Raw genomic sequence first — 24,487 nt, 5'->3', positions numbered from 1 at the left:
TATCTCCCAAAGACCAAAAGAGCCACCTGCCATGGTGTGCCTCCCACCCCCGAAGTTAGTACTCATGGTCACTGCCCTGCTTGTCTACCCCTAAAACTGGCCCTTGGGAGAGTGGTCTGTTGGCAGCAGCTTGGATTGGCTGTTCTGCCTCAGGGGACGTGCAAGTGAGACAGGCAGCCAATCAGAGGGCTCACATTATCTAACGAGTTGGAGTTTCTAGCCTCACCATGACACTGGGTCCAGCTTTGGCTGAAATCCTATCCCTTGTGAAAAAAATTGTGAGAGCTGGTACTGCTGCAGGTTCAAATTCTCGCCAGCAGCGGCCGTTCTCATGACCCTCCTACAATAGTCTTGTGGCTCCTTTTTGGGTAAGGATCCTGGAGGTTTGTGAATGGGTGAGGTATGTACTATAAGGGGATGGGTAGCTGCACTGTAGCCTAGTGAAATACGGGACCAGCTTTCTCCCAACTCATGCCATCCCACCCCCTCCTCCTGTTCAGCTGGAGGGAAATGTGAGGCCAGCAGAACAGGTTTCTTGCAATGCTGTCAGGGAATGCCTACAGGCCAAGCAAGATTGGGGCACCATTGTGCTAGGCAGGGCTGGATGGGAAATGGTTTTCCTGTCCCATGAGAATTTTTGAGATTTTGACTTTTTTTTTCCCAAAATCTTGAAAATGATCACAAACACTGGAAAGCATTCCTATTTGAGTTCATCAAAATATTTCATTTTGATATCTTTTTGAACGTTTTATGTTGATCTTGACCTTTTTGAAACCCTTTTTCTTCGTATTCACTAGGATTAATAGTTGTACAAGGCATCGTACAAACACATAAAACACAGACAGCCCCTGTCACAGCTAGCTCACGAGCTAAGATCATCCTTCCTCTCCTAATATCTACATTTATAATAATAAATCACCTGTCCTTGCTGCTTGCTGTAGCTTTCCCCTATAGCCGTCTCATTACTACCACTTGGGCTCCTTCTGTCTCCATCCAAACGTCACTTAAACCACGGACTCATTGGCAAGTAAACTGAACTGAGATGCTTCTGTTTAGCACAGCAAATGTTACTTTCCACCCATGCCAATGGGAGCCTTATGGGCCATACTTTTCCTCCCCCCTTCACAAGGCCCTTGTCATTGTGGCTAACATCTGAAAGCTCTCTATGTTCCTAGGTTAGCAAAAACTAAGGCTGACATTCATGGTGTGAAACGGGCTCTGTGGCACTGAGCAAATGTGCCGTGTGTTCTGTCATTTCTCGCCTATTGTTCTTGGCGGTGTCTGGCTAATAAAAAATACCAAGCTGTCTGGTGACTGTAAATGAATTTATCATTTCTGGTTAGGAAGTTGTCAGACAAATGAAGCTCGCAAGAGGCGGCCTCCAAACAGGACTTTGCATATGTGTAAATATTTGAAAGGTCATTCAGTTATTCATACAGTATGTTCTGCCAAGTGCTGGTCAGGAAGCACTCACCTTTTCAGGGTCTCCTAATAAATCTTCTTTTTTGGAGGGAATGGGGGGAGGGGTTTGCAAATGTAACAGTTGAGGTTGATTCCTTTCTTAAGCAAAGTATTTTCTTGTGGTTAAGCAGTTTGGGGTGGGACAATATAGAATGTGGTCTGCACGAGAAGAATTAGTTAACCACCTCAAGGAAAGGTGATGACAGATACTTGCAATGAGCAACAAGAACAGGCCCTGAACAAATGTAGGGGTGGGAGATTTGGAGAATGCAAGACTTTAATGTGACACAGTTCCACAAATTCATTATTTTCCCCTTTGCTGCAAGCAAGAATGCTGCAGGACAGGTTTTCTTTGCTCTGTATTGCACAAGTAATGGCCAGCACTGGGCCACTTTCTAAAGGTTTGTAATGAGTTGGGCCATGGGGCGGCTCTAGGTATTTTGCTGCCCCAAGCATGGCAGGCCGGCTACCTTCAGTGGCTTGCTTGCGGGAGGTCTGCCGGTCCAGCGAATTCGGCGGCAGCCTGCGGAAGGTCCTCTGAAGCCGCGGGACCAGCGGACCCTCCGCAGGCATGCGGCTGAAGGCAACCTGCCTGCCCCCCTCGCGGTGACCGGCAGAGTGCCCCCCATGGCTTGCCGCCGCAGGCACTCACTTAACTTGCTGGTGCCTGGAGCTGCCTCTGGTTGGGCCTAAAGCCACCATCCTGGCTAGAGAAACCTCTCAAAATAAAGGGAACTTTGGTTTTAGACTTGTACTTCCCAGAAGGACCTTGCCTTTATAATGGGCTGAACCACCCCAGTGTGCTGGGAAAATGCAGATCCAGCGGTTGATCAGAATAGACCTGGGGAACATTTTCAAAAGTGCTTATGTGATTTAGAAACCACAGGGTGCTGCAGCTGTGCCAGTCTAGCACCACAGTATAGCTACTTGCTACAGTGATGGAAGGGGTTTTTCCACTCCTGTAGTTAATCCACCTTGTGATGAAGTGTTGACCCCACACCAGTCCTGAAGGGGTTAAGGCCGGCTAGATCACTAATGCTTAATGGGGGATGACACTCACCTGGACAGGAACAGGTGGGGCTGCTATAAAGCTAAAAGGCTCCGAACAGCAGGGGACTTCGGGGGAAGTTATCTGCAGTCACCCCCAGAGAGCAGGGAGATGTCTTGGAGATTATGGGGTCTGGCAAGAAGCCAAAGGGGGAAGTAACCAGGGGGGGTGGAGGCAGCTCAGTTGGGTGGCAAACCCAGAGGATAGAAGCAGGAAGCAGGGACAGAGCCCGGGGAAGTAGCAAACAGGTCTGGAAGTAGGAGCTTAATATCCCCGGGCTAGAACATGGAGTAGAGGGCAGGCCTGAGTTCTCCTACCAGCCACTGGGGAAATGGCACCATCTGAGCACTGAATGGAAAGACTGCCTGAAACAGTCTGTATAGATAGACTTTGATACCCCAGAAAGGGGAAATGCACGGTGCCCTGGTCGCAGGGCCAGGCTATGAAGAGAGAACACCCTTAGTCGCAGAGAGAGAGATGGCAGGGTGTGCAAATGAACAGCAGAAGGGAATGGCTGACCTGGCAAGAGCTAATCCCCAGAGTGGCCAGGAGGAGGTGGTCTAGCAGTGAGAGGACCCTGTGACACATCCCCTGCAGTGGTGGGAACTAGGCTGACGGAAGAAGTCTTCCGTTGATCTGGGGTGTCTACAGCGGGGCTTAAATCGGCTTAGCTATGTCTCTAAAGAGTGTAAATTGCTCATAGTCCTGCGCCAGCTTGACCTACGTTTTAGCTGCAGACCAAGCCTCAGTCTAATTGACTTTCAGTGAAACTTCTGCTCCTTAGACTGAGCTCCTCACGGTACTTAGGCAGCCAATTCCCATTGAAATCAATGGAGGTCAGCGCTTAAATACCTTTGAGGATCTGCGCCTAAGTCACTTCTGAAACTGAGATGTGGGGTCCTTAGTCACTTAGGTGCTTTTGAAAGTTTAACACTTGGTCAAAAATGCCACTTAATTTTTTGTGAGAATTTTTTTGAAAAATGATCTTTTTGTTTTTTCATTTTCCATGAAATGTTTTCAATTTTCAGACAACCCCCCCGCCTCAAAAAACCAGATCTTTAATATTGCCTCTTTCTGGCCCTCTGCACCAGGGTGAGGATCACCCAGGTTGATTTGCTCAAGGCCACAGAAGCTCTCCTAGCCAGAGATCCCAGATACTTTTGGGCTTATAATAATAATTCTGAGGGCTGGGCAGGAGAGTGCAGGTATGGGAATCAGGATGCCTGGGTTGTATTCCCACCACTGGCACTGTTCTGTTCTTTGCCACTGTTTCTTCTCCTACCCTGAGTTTATTTAGTTTGTCAACTCTTCCTGGAAAGGTACTTCATGTTCCTGTGTGTGTGTGTATACAGCGCGCAGCACTGATCTTGGATACAGCCTCCGTGGGTAATGTAGTAAGATGAGGCCCTGAAACATAAAATCTTGTATCAGAGGCCCAGTTTGAGCGCTGAGGCCTGAACTAGAGTAATAGTCAAGACATTGTTAAGCCAAGTGGGGCTGTGAGCCAGAGGCAGGTCCCACTCACAGAAGTTGGCAAGAAGAAGGCTGCTAGAAGCACATATGAAACATATAAGCACTAGTAAGATGAACATGTGCCAGAGCAGCACCAGAACAGCTGGGTGTGAACACATCCCACACAGATAACAAGGAACAGGCAGACCCAGCCTAAAGACAGTAGAAAAGGACAATATAATGGATAGACAATGATGAATAGACAATATGAAAGGACAATACGATGGATAGACAGCATGATGGCTAGAAAATAAGATGGATAGATTTGTTTGAACCAACTTGTGAGAAACCAACCAACAAACCTGTGAGAAAGGCAACCCCCTAACAGTTCCACTACCTGCGTCTGACGAAGTGGGTATTCACCCACGAAAGCTCATGCTCCAAAACATCTGTTAGTCTATAAGGTGCCACAGGATTCTCTGCTGCTTTCAGAGATAGAAAAGATCTCTTTAGGTCACCGAGCCCATCCTCCAGAGACCAATTCAGGACAGTTCCCTTAACAGGATAGTCCCATCTACCTATTTTCAAGCCTGCTTGTTAAGTATCTCAACANATGCTCCAAAACATCTGTTAGTCTATAAGGTGCCACAGGATTCTCTGCTGCTTTTACAGATCCAGACTAACACGGCTACCCCTCTGATACTTAACCCCCTAACAGAGGGGCTGTACCTCAGTATGTTTAATGATGCGTGACCTGTTTGTACCTGTGTATAAGAACGCATCCATGAGTGAATGTCTTGGTCTAGCCTAGGGGGCAGTGGAAAGTCCTGCCACTGACTGAGCTGTGTCCATTGTCAGGGAGCACATATGTACTAGCTGACCCATCGATATCTAATCCGGCGAGCTAGAGACTGTGTTTCTTTTCAACAATCAATCTGGCCGGGTGCCTTCATACCTTATAGGAGTCTGTGGTCATTGGGGTTTCTCTCGGGGTCTGCTGTGCCAGCGACCTGCAGAGCAGGGGCAGCACACAGAGGGATCACACCCACGCAGCCGACTGTTATCAACATGGAAAAGAGCAGAGCACCACACTGGTAGCGTCTGACAACAGGTACTATAGTATAAAAAATCACTTATTTACCTCACCGTGGGAGCGGCTGGGGATGACTGCCCTCCCTTTGTCTTTCCATTTCATTAATGCCCTCTTAACTAACCCCCACACTAAGAATTAAAAAAACAAAGTCATGGAATTAACATGACATTTGCAAACCGTCCCTCTGTCCCTCTGTTTGTGTGTTCTCGCCCTTTTCCCCAACATGTGCCTGCTTCATGTAGTTGGATTGTTAGCACTTCGGGGCCGGGACTATGCACTATTTTGTGTTTGTGCAGTGACTTGCACAAGGGGGCCGGCCTCATTTTTCAGCACTATGGAAGAACAAATAAGAAATGAATAGGAATCATGATTCATTCATTCCTCCTTAAAAAACACTTGCAAGATGAAAAAGCTGCCTTCTCTAAAGGCAATTATGTGATGGTTCTGGGATTGCTTTAGAAGCATAAGCTTACACAGCACCTTCTTGCACTCTGGCTGGCTTAAAACAATAGAGTCACTTTTGTGAGCACTTAAATACATGCGGGGAACTTTTCTGCAGCTAGTTAAAGCATAAAGCATGTAAAACAAGGTATAAAATATAGTGAGGCACATAGAAAGCGCAGCTATGTGGACGTGAAGCATAGCCAAATTGATATAAAATATAATGAAAAGAATGAAGCAGGTAAGAGGATGGACATAAATCCTAGTGAGATGAATAAAGCATGTCACATAATGGAGATAAAAAAAAGGAGCAAATGGCAAAACACACATCAGCATAGACATAAAGCATAATGAACTGATGGATGAAAGTCACAGTAATAGATAGATCACTCTTGTCACATACAGTAACTGAGGCAATCATCTTTGTCTTCTGTGCCTTTTGTGGGCTCATTGGCATGCAAAGCTGAGGCGAGTGGTTTCTGGTTTCGTTGCGCTGAAACTAATAGTCTGATACTTTCAAATATCTTTCACTAAAAGTTATTGTTGGGTTTAAAACCCTTTTTGGCGAGCTCAGCTAGCATTTTAGCAAGAAAGGAAGAGATGGGGAATGTAAGGCTTGGCCTACATTATCAACTAACCCTGGTTTAGACAGTGCTCCGTCGACAGTAGGGCTTCCCCCATCGACATCGTTACCGCCTCTCTGGGAGGTGGAGTACTAACACCAAGGGGATAACCGCCTCCATTTGCGTAAGTAGCATCTTCACTAAGCACTATAGTGGCGCAGCTGCAGCGCCACAAGTGTAGACAAGCCATAAGATTAATAGGGAAGCTCAAACATAGTGACCTTAGCTGCTTGAATGCCAGAGAGGAAAGAATGAGTTCAGAAAATGCGGCGGGATGAGGGGATTTGGTTTCAGGAGAACAAATCTGGAGGAATTAATAATGCTAGTTATTATTTATTATGGATATTACAGTACCACTGAGAAGCCTCAGTCATGTACGAACAGCAAAAAAAGAGATGGTCCATGCCTCAGAGTTTACAGTCTAGTGGGGAACGTGCAGCAAGAGGAGGTATTCAAAATCGCCAGTGTGGAGGTGGGTAGGAAGCACTGAAGCAGGGCCGGCTCCAGCTATTTTACCACCCCAAGCAGCAAAGAAAATAAAAAGAAAAGAAAAACCTAACTGAGCCTCCGCCAAAGTGCCGTCGAAGAGGAAGAGTTGGAGTGAAGGACCTGCTGCCGAATTGCCACTGAAGACTAAACTGGAGCACTTGAGCTGCCGCCAAAGTGCCGCCGAAGACCTGGACGTGTTGCCCCTTTCCATTGGCCGCCCCAAGCACCTGCTTCCTTCGCTGGTGCCTGGAGCTGGCCCTGCATTGAATACAGGATGTGGGGAATGGTCCAAGGGCATGTGGGGTTAGTAATGGCAGCACAGGCAGCCTGGGACACCTGGACGACTGGGGGAAGGGGTGGGGTAGGGTAAAGGAAATTAAAGTTAACTCACAAATGCGCTACCTCGTCCATTTTGCTTGTGCTATTTGGCTTCACTGGATGCTTATTAGTTTCCGCCTGGAGTTTAAGGTGTTAGGCATATCCCAGACCACTCAGGCTATGTGGGACATGACCTCTATACCTATGGGACGCCCTGATAGCTGAGATCAGCAGAGGGTTCTCTGTACGGAGCTCCCTCGGTATCAGAGTGAGGGAGCTGCTGGGAGCATGACTGGAGCCTTTCAAGAATTTCTCTAGTCATCATTAAAGCTCCATTTTCCTACCTTAACTCCGTCTGAATGTCACCTTGGTCTGGGAATATGACAAAAAGTGTGGGGTACCCCGTATACATATTCCTGCACATTTCCTATAGTAATGATTGCTGCAAACTGAGATATGTACCCCCCACCCCAGATGCTTATTAGTGTGGCCTGGAAATGAGGCCCTGGGCTTGTGCTCATGAAATCTGGGTTCTTTTGGTGGCTCTGCCACTGACTTACTGTGTGACATTGGTCAAGTCACTTTGCCTGTTTTCTTTCCCACCTTTTGTCTGTTTCACTTGTTAGCTCTTTGGGGAAGGGAGGGTCTCGCACGATGGGTTTGTGCAGTGCTCATGACCTGGGTCCAGGCACTTAGTAATAGTCCTCAGACGTCAGTCAGTTCCTCAGATTCAGCTCAGCCCTGCATTATGTTGGCTTCCTAAGTTTTTGTTCTGTGTTTGTACAGCCCCTAGCGTGATGGTCATGACTAGGGTTCCTAGGCACTGTGATGATATAAATAATAAATAATAATCGTAAATGAAAAATTGCCCTTCTTTGCCAGGGACGAGTCTGAATGTTAAAATGGCTTCCACTGCTATAGAACCGGGCCAGCGTGAACTGTGATCTGGTCCAGCGAGGATGAAGAAATTTCTTCACAGCTGCAGGCGTCTCTCATTTCTGCTCAATCCTTGGACAGTTGCGTCTTCCCGAGCTGCCCTTGCTCACTGTATGTGAATGGAAAATGCATTTATCTTTCTAATTCAAAGAATGTATCGGCAGGAGTTATTTGCTGGTTTTCAGTTAACCAAACCCTCATCGATTCCCAGCAATAGATGAGGCTTGAGCCTGACTCACTTCAAATGGAATTTAGAATGGCAGAGCCGAGTGCCAGCATCTGACTGAGATTTATTGCTCTCCTGGCGTGGCAAGGTGCTTCTTTGGCTCCTGCTGTCACATTGTTATTTGGCTGCCTCGAAATGCACCTACATCAGTCACTGTTGTGGAACAAGCCAGTCAGGAGCTATGGAAGACACTTTTCTGATTGGCTAGGATCACGCACTGGAACTGAACATGATCAGGGTCAAGTGGAAATTAAGTGACCCTTAAAAGAAGGGTGTGTAGAGGCCGCGTAATTAAGTCACTGTGCTAAAATTCAAGAGGCTTGGGTTCAAGTGACCTTGCGCATGTGGTTTAATTCCTCTGTATTTTATTTCATCCTCTGAAAAGTCAGAATCGTAAGCCTCGCTTTTGTCTCGCGATGCTTTAAACGCTTGCCAGATGATCTCCTGCATTCTTCAGTGATTTACCTCAGAGAGAGGTGCAGCCATGTGACTATTTGTGAAAGATGCATATAAATGTAAGCAGGGCAAAAATAAGCTCAAGGCACCTTGGCAGTTCTGGCCTCCTCCCAGGATTTGACCCTGGTTCCATGCTCAGCTTCGCTGGTGTGAATCCAGAAGAGCTCCGCTGAACTCAGTGACGTTGTCTCATGTGGCTCATTGGGTTTAATCTTCCCTTTTGCCACGGCTCTCACCTAAGAATTCTGCCATTGGGTTCTCACCAAGGGTCTGATGTAGGGTGACCAGATGTCCCAATTTTATAGGGACAGTCCTGATTTTGGGGGCTTTTTCTTATATTACCCATTACCCCTCACCTCCTGTCCCGATTTTTCACACTTGCTATCTGGTCATCCTAGTCTGATGGGAAAGACTCCCATTGACTTCAAGGGTGAGTCGGCTCTGTTTAGATTTTGGTGAGGGGCTGTCTCAGGGCTGAGGCTTTGCTAGTTCAAACTCTGTCCAACAGCATCCTTTGCTCGAGAGAGGCCATCTTGAGCTGAATTCCTTCCAGGAAGAAGCCAGTAATAGGACCCCAAAAGAGAGTACAAAATGTATATCCTTAGTGCTACAAAACTAGCGCTGTGTTTTCTCTGTGCACGCTGACTTCCTACCGCACTGATCTTCCAGCAAAATGTCCCTATTTGTCCCTTCAGATGTATGAAGGCCTCAGAATGCAGATTGCTGAAAGGGGCCCCTCAGGATAATACTATTCCCAGGATCCATAGTCCAAATACTCTGTGGCTTTCAGTCAGCGCTGGACTATTTGAAGCCAATGGCTCAGCCTGGGCCACACTTTCTATTTGTTTTTATACGTTGTGAACTAAGTTTGGTTACAGTATGTCCAAGTGAGGTGCAGCACACAAGCAGGCCTCTGTCTGCCTCTAAAAGTCCAAGGGGGTTTCAAAAGGAAAACATACTTTCCCAGGGACGCCAGGTTCACATAATGAATAAGCTTTTTATTTGATCAGCAACTGCTTGATCTTCTTGAACCTGCATTCATATGGGCCCAGAAACTGGTCTGTAGGAAGGCATGGGGAAGGAATCTTGACAAAAAATAGAAGGCCTCGAATGGGGGAAGAAACATAAAATCTCCATTTGCAACTAAATTTTAAATGGAAGAAGTTTAATAAGATCAACACTTTTAAAAAAAACAAACAAACAAGCACAGAATATATCCACAGAGACACTTCAGCCATTATTGTGGTTTGGCTTAAATCTACCAGGCCTTGTTATATTAAAAGTTAGTAGAATCGGGCCCTACTCTCAAAGTTAGGATTTGGATCAGAACTTTCCTGCAGTCTGGAGTTTGGATTCTGTGTTCTAGTATGGATCTATTGCTAAGTCTTTGTAGCTGGGGGTTTTTCCGATAGTACACTGAGCCTCAGACAATCAAGGTTCTATTTCCTACTCGGCTCCTGGCTTGATGGGTGACCTTGAACAAGTCATTTCATCATTTTGTGCCTCAGTTTCCCTGTCTCAAATGGGAATGATGGTGCCGACCCACCTAAAGTCAATGGATGAAAAGTGTTTTCTGTGAATGTTCCAAAGTTACTAGTGGTTTTAGGGACCTCAATTTCTAGCGGTCCAACTTGAAACATATTAAAGGGGCCTGATTCTCAGGCAGCACAGAGCATACACCCCCAAACTGAGGCATCTGAAATCACTAGTTACTGTGGAATATTAGTCACTTGGAAACTGGTTCCTACCAAATAAGAATGGACCCAAGCTTCCAATGGAACTTGGACAAAACCTAGTTGATTTCAGTGTAGCCAGGATTTCACCTCTGTTTTTTTTTTCATGAGCGAGGGAATGCTTAATATGCATTCTCTAGTCAGAGTTCTGCCATTGGCTTTGATGAAAACAAGCAGCATTAGGTTCAGTGTAACACAATATGAAAAAACCACTGAATGTAGAATTTATCTACCCTCCCAGAGTGGAGGCAAACTAGGTAGGATCCTTAAACATTTGCAATAAGGAAGAGATCAAAAGGCGTCTTTAATCTAGTGGTACGCAACAGCTGCTTCTTGAAACCGGAAGCTATTCAAACCTCGAGCAGTTTTGTATTTGAATCTAGGAACGGAAAGGCACCAAAACTGTAGCTGCAGGGTCCATTTACTTCGTGTTGAGCCTTGAAATGAGTGTGCGGTGATGGGTGGAGCACTGGACTTGGAGTGTGATGTATTTATTTTTGGTGAACAGACATTTCACCAACAAATTCAGTGTTAGGGGCTTTGAAACTATTCTGAAATTTGGATGCAATTTGATGAATAATTGCAGCCAAAAAACACCCCCCAAAATTGAAAAATCAAAATGTTGGATTTTATCCATTTTGAAACATTTCATTTTGACTTTTTGATTTCAAAACAGCATTTTGTTTTCAAATATGGCCAGGCTGTTTTAAAACTCATATCCCTTTCCTCACCTAAAGAAGAGGGTGAAAATACCTGAAAATAGTTGAAAAAAAATTAGAGTAGAACTGGCTTTGTCTAGAATGTCACCAGATTTTTTTTCTGTTCCCTCTCCCCCTCCCCCCGATTTGTCCCCAAATCAAAAAAAAAAAAATCCTTTATTTGTTCAGCCATAGTCAGCTTGTGACCAGTGGTGTGACCGTGGGCAAGTCAGTTTGCCTTTCTGTGCCTCAGTTTCCCCATTTGTAAAATGGGGATACTCCCTTTCCTTTGTGACGCTCTGTGGATGAAAAGCCTTGGAGAAGAATGAAATGAAGCTGCTTTTTTACATCTGGATGGGCACACATTCCTGCATGCTGAGTTGGGGTCCCATTTGAGTTTTTTAAATGAAACTTCCAAGTGGAATTGAATGCCATGGACCTACATGAAACATACCAAACCAGAGAGATCAAGAAAAGGCAGAGGTAGGTAGGAGGCAAAGCAAGGAGAGACTGCCTGATTGGAGAGCAGAGACTAGGGTTCCCACCTCTGAGATACAAAAACTTGGCACATCCGGGATGATCCTGAGCCCCTAAAACTGGCCCACTGGCTATATGCACTGAGCACCCTGACAGATTTACCAAGATGGTGCCTAAAAAAAGGACGATCCAGGAAAAATCCAGACAGGTGGCAATCCTAGCAGAGGTGACTGCAGCTCCCGACCAGGGACATCAGCAAGGTCTGGCTTCTGCTGAGCTGGAGTCACCCTACAGTTAACTAAATTCAGCAGGAAAGTGTATGTTAGTGCAATTTTCACCTTCTTCCAGGGCTCTCAGGCATCAAGAATCTTTTTACACTTACTCTGACACCCTTATTTAGATTCCTGTCCACCCACCAACATGTATCTTCCAGGGCTCGTGCAGATTGTCCTCATACATATGGAACCCCAGTACGTCTTAAGCAACAGGCATTTACTAGGGAGAACAGAATCCAGGTATAATCCAATGACTTCTATATTTTTGTCTCTGGCCAGACACTGCTGCCACTCATGGAACTTTCAATACAACACAGAGACACCTGGTGGTGGCGTGGCATAGCTGCAAGGAAAGATCATCTCACAAGTCACTGCAAAGTTTGGCCCCCCTGCATTATAAGTTGGGGTATGTTAAATACGAAATCGAGGCAAAAATTAATGTCGCCCCCAGATTAATTTAATTTACATCTTCTCCCCTATTACCACAGTACCTGAGCACTTCACAACCAGTAGTGCACCTGTCCTCACCATGCCCTGTGAGGCAGGGAATTTCAATCACCCCCATTTTACAGATTGGGAACTGAGGCCAGATCCTCACTGTAACCAATGGGAGTTAGGCACCGCAACATTTTTCAGGGTGTGGGTCAGAGAGGGCATGTCTACACTGAAATAAAACACCCGCGGCTGGCCCAGGTCAGCTGACTCACAGGGCTATAAAATTGCTGTATGGACATTCGGACTGGAGCCTGGGCTCTGGGACCCCATGAGGGTGGAGGGTCCCACAGCCCAGGTTCCAGCCTGAGCCCAAATATCTACATTGCAACATTGTAGCCCCACAACTTCAGCCCCAGGCAATTGCGGGTGTTACGCTGCAGTATAGACACACCCCGAGATTAAGTGAGCTGCCCCAAGGACACCCAAAGAGTCTGTAGCACCACAGACACTGGACCATTGGTCTCCTGAGTACTAAACTGGACCTAAGGGGAAACACATAGCTGAACTGAGACACGCTTATGTACTAGTTGTGAGTTCAATCCTTGAGGGAGCCATTTAGGGAACTGGGGTAAAAATCTATCTGGAGACTGGTCCTGCTTTGAGCAGGGGGTTGGAATAGATACCTCCTGAGGTCTCTTCCAACCTGGATATTCTATGATTCTATCGTCAGTAAGTGGGTGTCTCTAGCGCTAAGGGCATCTAAGTGAGAATTCTTAGCTCTGAAGGGGCCATGTCATCTGACCTACTGTATAACACACAGGTTAGCATGCACTTCCTTCTCCACTTTTGCCCCAGGATTTGAACCAGAAGCCAAAACCATCCCCAAGACTCTAAAGGGAGCTAAGCCACACCTCCTCTCCTCATGTGTCTCCTCTGAACGTGGCCCAGCGCACTTATGGTTCCTGCCATTTACTGCACTTGCTCCCTAGTACAATCAGAGCCTGCGCTCTGTTTTGGGAAAGTGTGTGTGAATGAAGCCTGGGTAAATCAACCTTTGGATTCCCAAGGGCTCCCAGCTCTGCATGGGGTGAGTGCAAGCAGCTGCCCCCAGTGTTCGTGCATCTGCATAGAAGGCTGAGCACAGCTTGGCTCCTGGTGCTCTCACTGTGTGAGGAGAGAAGGAGGTTGGCACTACCCATGCTGCAAGGCCTTGCGCTTCTCCCACCCAACCTGCCAGCAGAGCGAGGCCAGAGCAGGAAGGGATATTGTTAATGGATGTAACAGCAGGTGAGGTCACCAGTGCACCCCCGATCCTGACGCTGCACGCTGTCTTAATTTGTGCCCGTCTGCCCAAAGCCCCTGTGTGCCCTGTGGGAGCCAGGGAAATGCAGGGACATGTGACCAGTACTGCCAACCCCAGCTATTCAAAATTCATAAGTAAGGTCCCCCAAAATGAGATCAGCTTAAAAATAATGATAAATGTTGGGTTATTTGTCTCTTGCTCCCCCACGGGTCATGTTTTCCAGCTTTGCTCTGCAACTGAGAGGCCTGGAATCTTTGTTTGTTTTTTAAAACAAAGCAGCGATTCTACGAAAATCACATGACTCCAAGAGCTGGAGCTTTGAGAAAAACACCAAATATTGCGAGACTCACAATAAGATAGCCAGGATAGTTTGCCACACTGCAGGGCTACACTGGCCATGTCTCCTCCCAGCCCTCAGGCACCCCTGACATGCCCTGGAAAGGCCTTGGCTGCTGCAGAGATCCCCACACTGGAGGTGTTTTCTGTGGACAAAGGATTGAGCATATGGCTGATTTACACCCAGGTTATTCTGGCACAGGTAGGGAGGCCAGGAACCAGGTTTTCAACTGAAAAGTCTGATCAAAAAGGGGACCTTGCAGCAGGTCCTCTCAGAGGTCCAGAGAGGCCCGGATCACTTCCAGCTTTTGAGATCCCTAACCATAATAAAAATAAAAAATGACGCCACATGAAAACAAAATAAAGCACCAAAAAAAAGAGTGAGACATAATTTGAATATTTTTTTTATTTAACAAATGTTTTTCTAGCATTTTTCTGTGCAAATGAACTAATGATTGGGGAAAAATCTAGCTTTTGTGCAACGTCACATTTGCTATTAAGTACGGCGAGCCCATTCAAACACTCTTGTCCCATAGTTGAACGGTGCTAGATCTTTACCTGCTTCAACATGTTGAAGGTGTGTTCACCTGAAGCCCCTGATGCAGGGAAACTGATAAAAATACGCAATGCAATTGTGATATTAGGAAACACCCCAGGAAGTCCAAGTTTGAATTCACACACATAAATAATTCCTTAGTGTGGAAGTAGAATGAATTATATGATAAAAATAGAATGGATTAAAGAAATGCTGTATGTTCCTTTAAACAGAAATAAGGAATGTTGAAATATAGTTGTCAGGAAGAGAAGCATTAAGGCACGAAACAATGGGTCCACTTAAGCAAATAGTGGGACATTAGCAGGAGATCAGTAATAGTTAGGAAATAAGATATGCATGTCTAGCCCAGGTAAACGTATCAGATTCTGTTGTCTTGTTAAGTTCGAGCCTTTCTATCAGTATAAATAAGAGAGTTTGAGTCTTGCATGGTGCTCACATTATCTGGGTGTATTAGCAGAGCGCTTTGCTAATAAACAGAGTGGTCTGATACATGGTGAGTCCTGAATCTGACTTTGACCTTAGTCAACTAAACATAAAACTATAAAGACACTAAAATGTAACAATTTTCTACCTTTCCACACGCACTTGATCCAGCACCAGCCATTAGCCATGGTTTGTTTATATATCCAGCTGATCTGAGAGGACACGTTCATCATGGTCTACTCTTGGGCCATCAGAAACGATATATTTGTATTAATATTTATGAACCTTTTAAACTCTTTAATATGACAAAATCTGTATCAGTTAACAAAAAAATTACATCTTTTACCAAATCACATAGACTTTAAGGTCAGAAGGGACCATTATGATCATCTAGTCTGACCTCCTGCACAATGCAGGCCACAGAATCTCACCCATCCTCTCCTGTAACAAACCCCTGACGTATGTCTGAGTTATTGAAGTCCTCAAATTGTGGTTTGAAGACCCCAAGCTGGCAGCAGATCTCCAGCAAGCTGACCATGCCCCCAGCTGCAAGAGAGGCGAAAAACCGTCCGGCCTCTACCAATCTGCCCTTGGAGGAAATTCCTTCCCACTCAATATGGTGATCAGTTAACCCTGAGCGTTGTATGTGGGCAGACTTCACCAGCAAGCATCCAGGAAGAATTCTTTGTAGTAACTCAGATCACCCAATCTAACAATCCCATCACAGACTGGCATATTTACCTGCCTAATAATCCTAAGTAATTGTTCAAATTAGGCTTCCATCATTCCATCCCCTCCTAAACTTATTCAAGCTTATAGTCTTTGAAGGAATGTCTTTTCGCCACCCATACTTCCCACTTGGAAGGCTGTTCCAGATCTTCTCCTCTATGCGTTAGAACCTTTGGTCTAATTCAAAGTCTAAACTTCTAGTGTCCAGTTTACATCATTTGATCTTGTTTGTCCACCTCTTTTTGCTGAATTTGCAGCTTCTAGCTGAATGGGTACATTTTGATCCCATAGGTATTGGCGCAAAAAAAAAGTTGCAAACTTATTAAATGCCAGAAAAATTAACGTGTCTAAATTTGAGGCCCTTTGAGCTTGAGGTCCAGGCCAAATGCCCTGCCCCTCGCCCCAAAACCCGATTGGCCTGACTGCAGTATCTGTCAGATCTATTTGCCAGACACACAAAGTGGTATTACTGCAGTTCAGGGAAGCCCCAAGTCATCGCAACCAGCCCTCTACTCCCCAGGCGCTGCCTGCTATCTGCATTGGCAGCTGAGTTCCCAGGCCTGGCTCTGCATTCTGCGTCCTCCTGACCGGAGGGTGGGGTGGTGGAGGGGGAAAGAATGAGTGACGGGGGGAGGTGGGAAGAGGAGTACATGGGGGCGGGGCCTCAGGGGAGGAGGCAGGGCAGGGCTTTGGGGAAAAGAGGCAGGGAAGGGGAGGTTCCAGCACTCCTGCTGGAGTGTCCGGTTTTTAAATATTATCAAATTGGCAACACAAGGGTGACCTAGGGCAACCATGAATTGGGCCCATTTTTCTTGCGCTGATGATAGAAAACCCCCTTCTCACCCTCTCTCCCAGCTGTGGCCCAAAGCCACAAGATTGCCCTAAAGCCCACATGCCATTATGGCACATGCATACTGAGGGTAGGGTTTGTGTAGGATGATGGTTTATAATATACCCAGCAGCGGCTACCTGGGTGCACCGTGCTGTACATGGGTTAAGTCAATTACAAAACTACCACGGTGAGGCTCAGAGAATCTCATTTTCAAGGATGATCACATTGCACAAATCATGTGCAAGATGGCTAATTGTGTGTGAGAGCATATGTGTGTGTGTGTGTGTGCGCTCCTCCAATTTCTGTGTAAAAATGTCCTGGCACCTGCAGGGTGAGTGGAATTAATATTTTGTTATTGCTGTTTTCTTTACTCTGAATCCTGCAATAACAGATTTTGTTTTAAGGGCCAGGGTTTGCAAATGAGGGGGCCCTCAAATTAGCCTCCTAAATCCATAGTTAATCACTTAAAGGCTGGTATTTTACAAATGTGCTGGGCACCCAGCGGCTTCAGTGGAATTCATGCAATGCTCAGCATATCTGAAAATTAGGCTATTAATTCTGGTGCCTAACTGTGAGCTTAGGTGAGTAACTTTTGGTTGAAAATCTTAGCTCCTGCTTTTATTTTTGGTAATTTTACAGGATGATTTTGGCTTCATGCTTAACACGACATAACCACTCCATGCTGTGCAGGCAAAGGACTCTGGCTTCAAGCAGTAGCATTCGCTGATGTACTTGCAACCTGGGACAGGGCAATGTTTAGGGATCAGTCGCTTTCAGCCTGATTTTGTTTTCTCTTGGGTTTGGAAATCTCAAAGACCCCATGTGATGTTGGAGATGACTTGACACATTTATAGTCCAGGACGGAAGTTGAGCAACAAGATGTTACATTGCATTGCTTGGTCGCTTTAGTGCAGCTGCCTCCGATTCAGCAGCTGTAGCTCCACAACAGTCGAAAGGGATCAAAAATGTCTCCCCAGACGCCCCCGAAATGTTGCTGCTTCAACATCAAGACTGGAACAGTCACTCTTGGCATCTACCACATGGTAAGTTACAAAAGAAATGTACTGGTGGCTGTAAACTGGGAAATCAAACAGTTCCCAAAGTGTTGATTTTTCTGTGTTCCTGAGAGGTGAAGGGGTGGGGGATGGGGGGAAGAAGGCCGATGATTTAAGAGTGATGAACAAGAGAGGGGGGGAAAAGAAACCTTCTGTGCTGATAGTTTTCTGAACTAGATTCTTCTGCCAGAGCCGATGGAAATTCACTGTACTTCCTGTTTTAACTCTGCTGCTCAAGTGTGAGCCTTTGCAAATGGAGTCGGTGTTGTGAACCATATGAACTTTCAGCGTAGACAGGCGGATCCATTTGTTACAGATTGTGCAGTGGGGTGACAACGCAAAGGGTTGTGTAAAAGTTAAGGTTAGGAATCTGTAGTGAGGTGTGGGTGTGGGTGTGTGTATGGAACGGGGCTATAAACAGTATCTAGGTAAAATTGTGAATGTCTTTAATTTCTCTGAAAAAACAACAAGGAGTCCTGTGGCACCTTAAAGACTAACAGATTTATTTGGGCATAAGCTTTCGTGGGTAAAAAACATTGGCATCTGAAGAGGTGAGGTTTTTTACCCACGAAAGCTTATGCCCAAATAAATCTGTTAGTCTTTAAGGTGCCACCGGACTCCTTGTTGTTTTTGTGGATACAGACTAACACAGCTCCTCTAATTTCTCTAACAACTTTTAGACATTGTACCTAGCACCCAGTTGGTTTCTCTGTGAATATTACGTCTCTGTAAAGTTGCTAGGGCTGTCCTGGGAGGATTATCGCTGTAGGGGGTAGGCAGTAGAGGAAATAGGGTGTGGATGGGGTGGCCTCTGCACCTCAGTGAACCCCAGCTATTGTAAGTGCTGCTTGGGGGCATAGTTTGAGTGTCTTTCGGGTGGATATAATACATGATAAGGCTATGACATGTTGCAAAGTCAGCCCAGGATTGGAGGAGTACGAGCATGGCTTCAAATCACCTCCCCAGTTGCCCTGCCCACTTTTTGAGCACATCCAAGGAGTGGGGCCTCGAGATGTCGCCCTGTAGGCGGTAAGACACTGTGTTTTTTGGCCACTTGTTGCCCTGGGAAGGGGTGGGGTGGTTGCGCTGCAGTGAGTGTCCTGGTTCCTCCTTTGGAGAGGTGGTGTCACCATCCATTGGAAGAGTGCAGCATGCACTCCCCTCTGGGCTGCCCATGAGCACTGCATGTGTTGGCTGGCTTGCCAGACTCCCCAGTGAGCTGCAGCTGTGTCACCCTCCCACCACAAAGCCATGGCTTAAAATCAACACACAGGTCCACAGTGTATCTATGGAGTCATCGCAGTATTGGGCTAGATGCTCAGCTGGTATAAATCAGTGTCACTCCATTCATTTCAGTGGAACTGTTCTGAACTGCACCAGCTGAGATCTGACCCACGTTTAATGGGAAATCAGTGCGAAAGCCTGAATTGCCCCGGTCACTAGGATTCCATTTATAGCTGGATTATAAAGGGTTAATACGTGAGCAATAGATTTTCTAAGCATGCTACAAAGAGAAGTAGTGTGTGTTATTGATGGTTATAAGCTCACCAGTAGAAGGTGACGTTGATGGTTATAAGCTACCTAGCGCGCTGTCGGATTCTGTGGCACCATTGCCAAAGCCAAATGTTCACAGACGATGCGTCAGGCCCCAAAAGACCCTGAGATTGGTTTAAAAATCCTGGGATTTTAAAACACAATCAAGTCCGTTTAATGGAATCTTAGTGACCGGGGCAATTCAGGCTTCCACATTGATTGGTTTCTTTACCTTCGAGTTGTTGGGCCTTTAGGGTACGTGCCCATCATGCTTTTCTCCGCTATTATGAGGATGCTTAAAAAAAAAAGAAAAGAAAAAGCTGAGATTGATACAATCCATGGATCCAGGAGGTATCAAAATTTGTGTAACCATTTCTCGCTCTCCCAGCAGGTCAGTGAACATAGGGTCTTACCCTAAGGCAACTGAAGCCAGTGGCAAGATTCCATTGCGATTTCAGTGAAGCCCAAAGTTATTTCAGGGGAACGTTTTAAGATTACAATGAAGTCCATATTTATGTGCTTGTTTGTAAAGCTATGATCAGTGGTCCTGATGATGGGCAGAAAGCAGTAATTGTGGCACAGTGCAAGGCGTTGATCCACCCTACTGTGGTCTCCTGGAAAAATGTAATACTAAGGGAGGCAGCGTGGGCTAGTGGCTGGAGTACTGGCCTGGCACTCAGGAAACCTGGTTTCTGGTCCCGGCTCTGCCACTGGCCTGCTGGGTGACTTTATGCAAGTCACTTTGCCATCCTGTGCCTCAGTTTCTCCATCTGTAAAATGGGGATAATGATACTGACCTCCTTTGTAAACCTCGTTGGCTCTTCATCAGTCAGTCTCAGATATTGTTATTCGATGATGAAAAGAAAACCATTTTTAGAGAATAATTCCATAGTTGATGCTCTGAGTGTAAAGTTTGAGGTAAGGCAATTGAGCGTCTCACCGATACCAATAAAAGGACCAAGGGCACTGACAATTCTGCAGCCTACCCAGGCCTCTGGATGGAGGTGGGGTTCCGAGTGGAATTTGGCCTGTCTGCATACAGGGGAGTCAGGGGGAATAAATCACCCTCCTCTGCCGCGCATAGGCCACCCGCATTATCAAACCCTCCATGATGGGGTAGGCTGCTGCTCTCTCTCCCATGCAGGTGGATGAGGAGTGGGCTGGGCAGGCTGTGGCACTCCCTACCTCCCTTGTGCTAGCTGTTGTAGAGGAGGAAGTCAGCTGTGCTGGGGAACAGTTGGTGCAGTTTACTTCTCGCTTGGTGCCAGGAAGCAGGGACTGAATTGTGATTCCGAGACTGTCGCACTGGTGTGTGGGGGCCTGAGGTTCTGAAACCACAGGCCTTGCTCTGTGCATGCCAATTAACCAGTCACCAGGGTGCCCCTGTGCACTGCAGAGGCGGGGCAATGGGCAAGCCTCTGGACCTAGGCTGCTTCGGCTTGCAAGCCTCTCCTGTAATTTTCTCTCTTGCAGATTAAATTAATGGGTCCTTTTCAAGGGTGACTTTAACAAACCAACAAACATGTTTTCATAGCTAGTGGGAATCCTGGCTCTTATGTGAGGGACAGAACAGCCCCCTGCAAAGCTGCATTGACACAAAAAACTGCCCAATACAGAGTATGGAAAACATGCTTATTTTTCTAATAGTGCTTCTCCCTGCATACTTCTTTTTTCACAGACTCTGTGCCTTTTTCTTCTCTCTCTCTCTCTTTCTCTCTCCATCGCCATACACATCTATCTATCTATCTATCTATCTATCTATCTATCTATCTATCTATCTATCTATCTCTTTCCTTCTCCACACCTGAGCAATAGCTCTGTGAAGTTCGAAAGCTTTTTCCTTTCACCAACAAAGCTGCTCTAATAAAACATATTTCCACCCCCACCTTGTCTGTCTAGCTATGCTCATCCATCTATTTCTCTATCTGTGGTTGCTTGTAGGGTGCCAATCAGTCCACAACATAAGAGTACACAGCACAGTGATCCCGTCCCATCTCTGCTCTGTCTGCAGCGACAGCGCTGGCACGGTGTGTCTCTTTCACACTGAATGCTGTCTCACTGCAGAGAAGGGTGTCTAGCATCAGCACTTTAAAAGGTGAAATATGAGCACAGATTTTCTTTTCTTTCCCGTGTTTTTCATCGTTTGTCTGCAGCCGGGCACAGGAACAAGGGAAAGTAGATTTATAGTCTGGCAGGTACTTGGATGATTTGCTGCATCAATACTCTTCATTTGTATCAGTAAAAATTATTGCTGTGGATCCCCGTGATGAATCCCAGTGATGCTTGGCACCATCAAACAGCAGCGCTGAGGCTTTGTGGCAGTGTCTTGCACTCCTGTAAATTAGATTTGTCTCATTGCTGAGCTCTTCACAGACTGTGGAAATAAATCATGGATGTTCTCCAATGAATGGGAAGATGGAGGGAATGTAAGACAGAGCCCAGGCCAGGATTAACACCTGCTGAACAGAGGCCGTGGTGCTTAGCACAGAAATTCATGGGTTGTTTTAAAAAGAAGCAGGGATGTGTTAATTCCCTGGGAAGGGCTCGTGAGTCAGGCATACCAGTGCTTTCTACACGCTGCCTGAGCAGAGCAGCTGGGATCCATGTCCCTATGCGCTGCCCGAGCAGAGCAGCCGGGATCCATGTCCCTACACGCTGCCTGAGCAGAGCAGCCGGGATCCATGTCCCTACGCGCTGCCCGAGCAGAGCAACTGGGATCCAGGTCCCTACGCGCTGCCTGAGCAGAGCAGCTGGGATCCAGGTCCCTGCGTGCTGCCTGAGCAGAGCAGCTGGGATCCATGTCCCATTAGCCCTCGGCTGGAGCTGAAGAAAGGCACTAAATGGGCACCTGGCCCCCTGCATGTCAGTCTATGGAGGGAGGTTTTTCATTCCCCACTTGAACAGGGTGGGTGTGTGTGGACGGGGGGTGAGGGTGATGGGGAAGTTGGGCTAGTGGGAAGAAACATTGCCCAGGTTCTGTCAAGGAGGGAAGGATGGAGCTGTGATTAAGGCAGGGCCGCCCAGAGGATTCAGGGGGCCGGGGCAAAGCAACTTTGGGGGCCCTTTCCATTAAAAAAAAGTTGCAATACTCTAATCTCATAGGGGTCCCTGTGAGGCCTGGGACCTGGGGCAAATTGCCCAACTTGGACATCACTCTGGGCCACCTTGGATTAAGGAGTGAGCCTGGGACTCTGGAGATGTGGGTGTTCAAGGCTCTGGCACAGATTTCCTGTGGGCAAGTCATTCGCTCTCTTTGCCCCAATTCCCCCTCTGTACACTGGGGATAACAGCACTGCTCTATCTCCTGGGGGGTGGGAGGGTTGTGAGACTCAGATGCGACAGGGATGGGGGCCATGGAAGCACCTTAGCTCGATAGTATCAAGGGAGCCTTCACCCTTAAAACTGCACTGAGGAACTGAAAGTTAAAACCAAATCACTTCAGCAACCTCCCTCCCTCTAAAGCACTCCAGCCCTCTCATCAGCTGCTGATTCCCCTTTCCTCTCCAAACTGTCTTCCAACCCCCATCTCCAGCCAGAAGAATTCCTGCTGCTAGCACCCCTTCCATCTGCTGGACCTGCGTCCCCACCACCAGAAACTGTCCCCTCCAGCACATTCTGGGGTGGGCACTCCGTGCAGGCAGGCACTCGATCTAGATTTGCTGATAGCTTCCACTGCTGTAGCAGGGATGGGTCATGGTTCCAGATAAAGGTCCCTCTGGCTGCTGGAAACCATTCATGGCCCTCATCTCCAGCTTCCATCCATTCAACCTTCCAGCTTCTAGTTGCCCTCCATGGAGGAAGCTGCTGCATTCCCTGAAAGCTAAAGCCGGTCCATATGAAATGGAAGGTCTCAAGCTGCCTTCGTGGCTTATTTACTCCAAGAGTAATTAATGAAGGAGAAGCAAAGCCTAGAGCAGAAGGCTGGGCTTGTGGTTAACGTGCTGGTCTCCACCGGAAGTGATCTTGATTTAGTGCCTAGCTTTGGTACTGACGTCTTAGCTAAAACCCTTAATTTCTCTGAGTCTCTAATCCCAGTGGCCAAAATAGGGAGCTCTTTAAGGTCAGAACTGTTTCCTACAATATGTTCGCACAGCAAGTAACACATGGGGGGGCCTGTCAGGGAAACCATAATAATAGAACATTTATTTATTCTTCGGGGTCTTTGCTGATTCCTTCCCAGCACAGGCTTCATGTGACTTTTTCTCCTCTTTAATTTTTGTAACAGTTTTCTCAATGTTTCCGCAGCTTGTCTGAGGTGCCCCCCACCCCCGACCCTCCTATGCACATGCTGTTGCAATGCAGTGAGAATAGGCAGTGTGACACCCCACCAATACAGCGGTTTCAGCTGCCTCTCTTACAGATGCTTCCTTATTCCCTACGGCTTTTGCATGTGAAATCTCACCATCCGCTTTGTCATGAGTGCTGCTTCTCAAAATTGCTGATGTAGAAACGCTGACGGATGCTGGAAACATGAGCAAGAGTGGAGCTCATAGAGGACACAGCTGAGTACAGGCCTGGGAGGCAGGTCCGCTGTCTATCTAGATTCTCCAATAACACCCTAAGCTGTGGGTTCTGGACCATGCGCTGCAGAGCAATAAGCTGGGTGTACCTCCAGTGGCTCTACCCACCTGCTCCTTGACGGAGTTCTTTAGCTCAAGGAGCAGCGGCATCGCTTTTTGGTGCCTACGTTTCCCAGATTCAGCCCCTGCCTGTGGCTGTGGTTCTCATAGGCATGGGGTTGCAGCTCATTAGATATTAGAGCAAGCGTGACCTTATCCATGTGCAGATCCAAATGCAGGACCCACCTCTTGGAAACTTGCCCACCTCCCCCAGTAGTGACGTCTCTGTCCAACCAACTTACAAGGAGGTAATAAGAAGGGAATAAAGCAGGTGGCTTCAACATCATGGGTAAGCTACGTATCACAGTGCTTGGGCTATAGGAGACTCATGCCTCACTAAACAGAAGGATTAGAGGCTTGATTCTCATTACAGTAAGGTAGCAGTTCTCAAACTGTGGATCGGGACCCCAAAGTGGGTCTGGACCCCATTGGCTGGCTTAGACTTGCTGGGGCCGAAGGCCAGAGCCAAAGCTTGAGCCCTACCACCTGGTGCCAAAACTGAAGCCCAGACCCCACCACCAGGGTAACGGGGCTCAGGTTACAGGCTCTCTTCTGGAGCTGAAGCCCAAGGGATTCGGCTTTGGACTCCCTGCCTGGGGCGGTGGGGCTCAGGCTTTGCCTCCCCCATTCAGTGCAGTGGGGATCAGGCTTTGGTCCAGGCTTCGTTCCTCCCTCCAGGGGTCTTGTAGCAATTTTTGTTGTTAGAAGGGGGTTACGGTGCAGTGATGGTAGGGAACTGCTGCATTAAGGCCACTTCAGACTTCCAGAGCAGGGTAAAGGAGCCTGAGCATAGACTGCAAAGCCAGAAGGGACCATTGTGATCATCTAGGATAGCCCCAGACTAGATGGCCGCAATGGATCCCTTCTGGGCTTGGAATCCATGAAACTGTATTCAGACCCCTTTGCGCTGCTCTGGCAGCATAAAGGGGCTTTAAAGTAA

The 24,487-nt window shown here is 47.0% G+C and overlaps 1 protein-coding gene across 1 annotated transcript in view; it reads left to right on the top strand.

Annotated features, from left to right (window-relative positions):
• The first annotated feature begins 17,222 nt into the window (after positions 1-17,222).
• Positions 17,223-24,487, top strand: part of LAPTM5 (lysosomal protein transmembrane 5) — a 33,169-nt gene continuing 25,904 nt past the window's right edge. Inside the window, exon 1 of the mRNA XM_032802219.2 lies at positions 17,223-17,383. Within this exon, the coding sequence (XP_032658110.1) occupies positions 17,306-17,383 (78 nt within the window). The 5' untranslated portion in view covers positions 17,223-17,305. The remainder of the gene's footprint in view (positions 17,384-24,487) is intronic.

This window comes from Chelonoidis abingdonii, chromosome 25 (genome assembly GCF_003597395.2).
Source record: "Chelonoidis abingdonii isolate Lonesome George chromosome 25, CheloAbing_2.0, whole genome shotgun sequence".
In the NCBI taxonomy this organism is placed as follows: domain Eukaryota; kingdom Metazoa; phylum Chordata; order Testudines; family Testudinidae; genus Chelonoidis; species Chelonoidis abingdonii.
The sequence above is the reverse complement of the archived record's forward strand: the minus strand, read 5'-3'. Positions and strand labels throughout refer to the sequence as shown.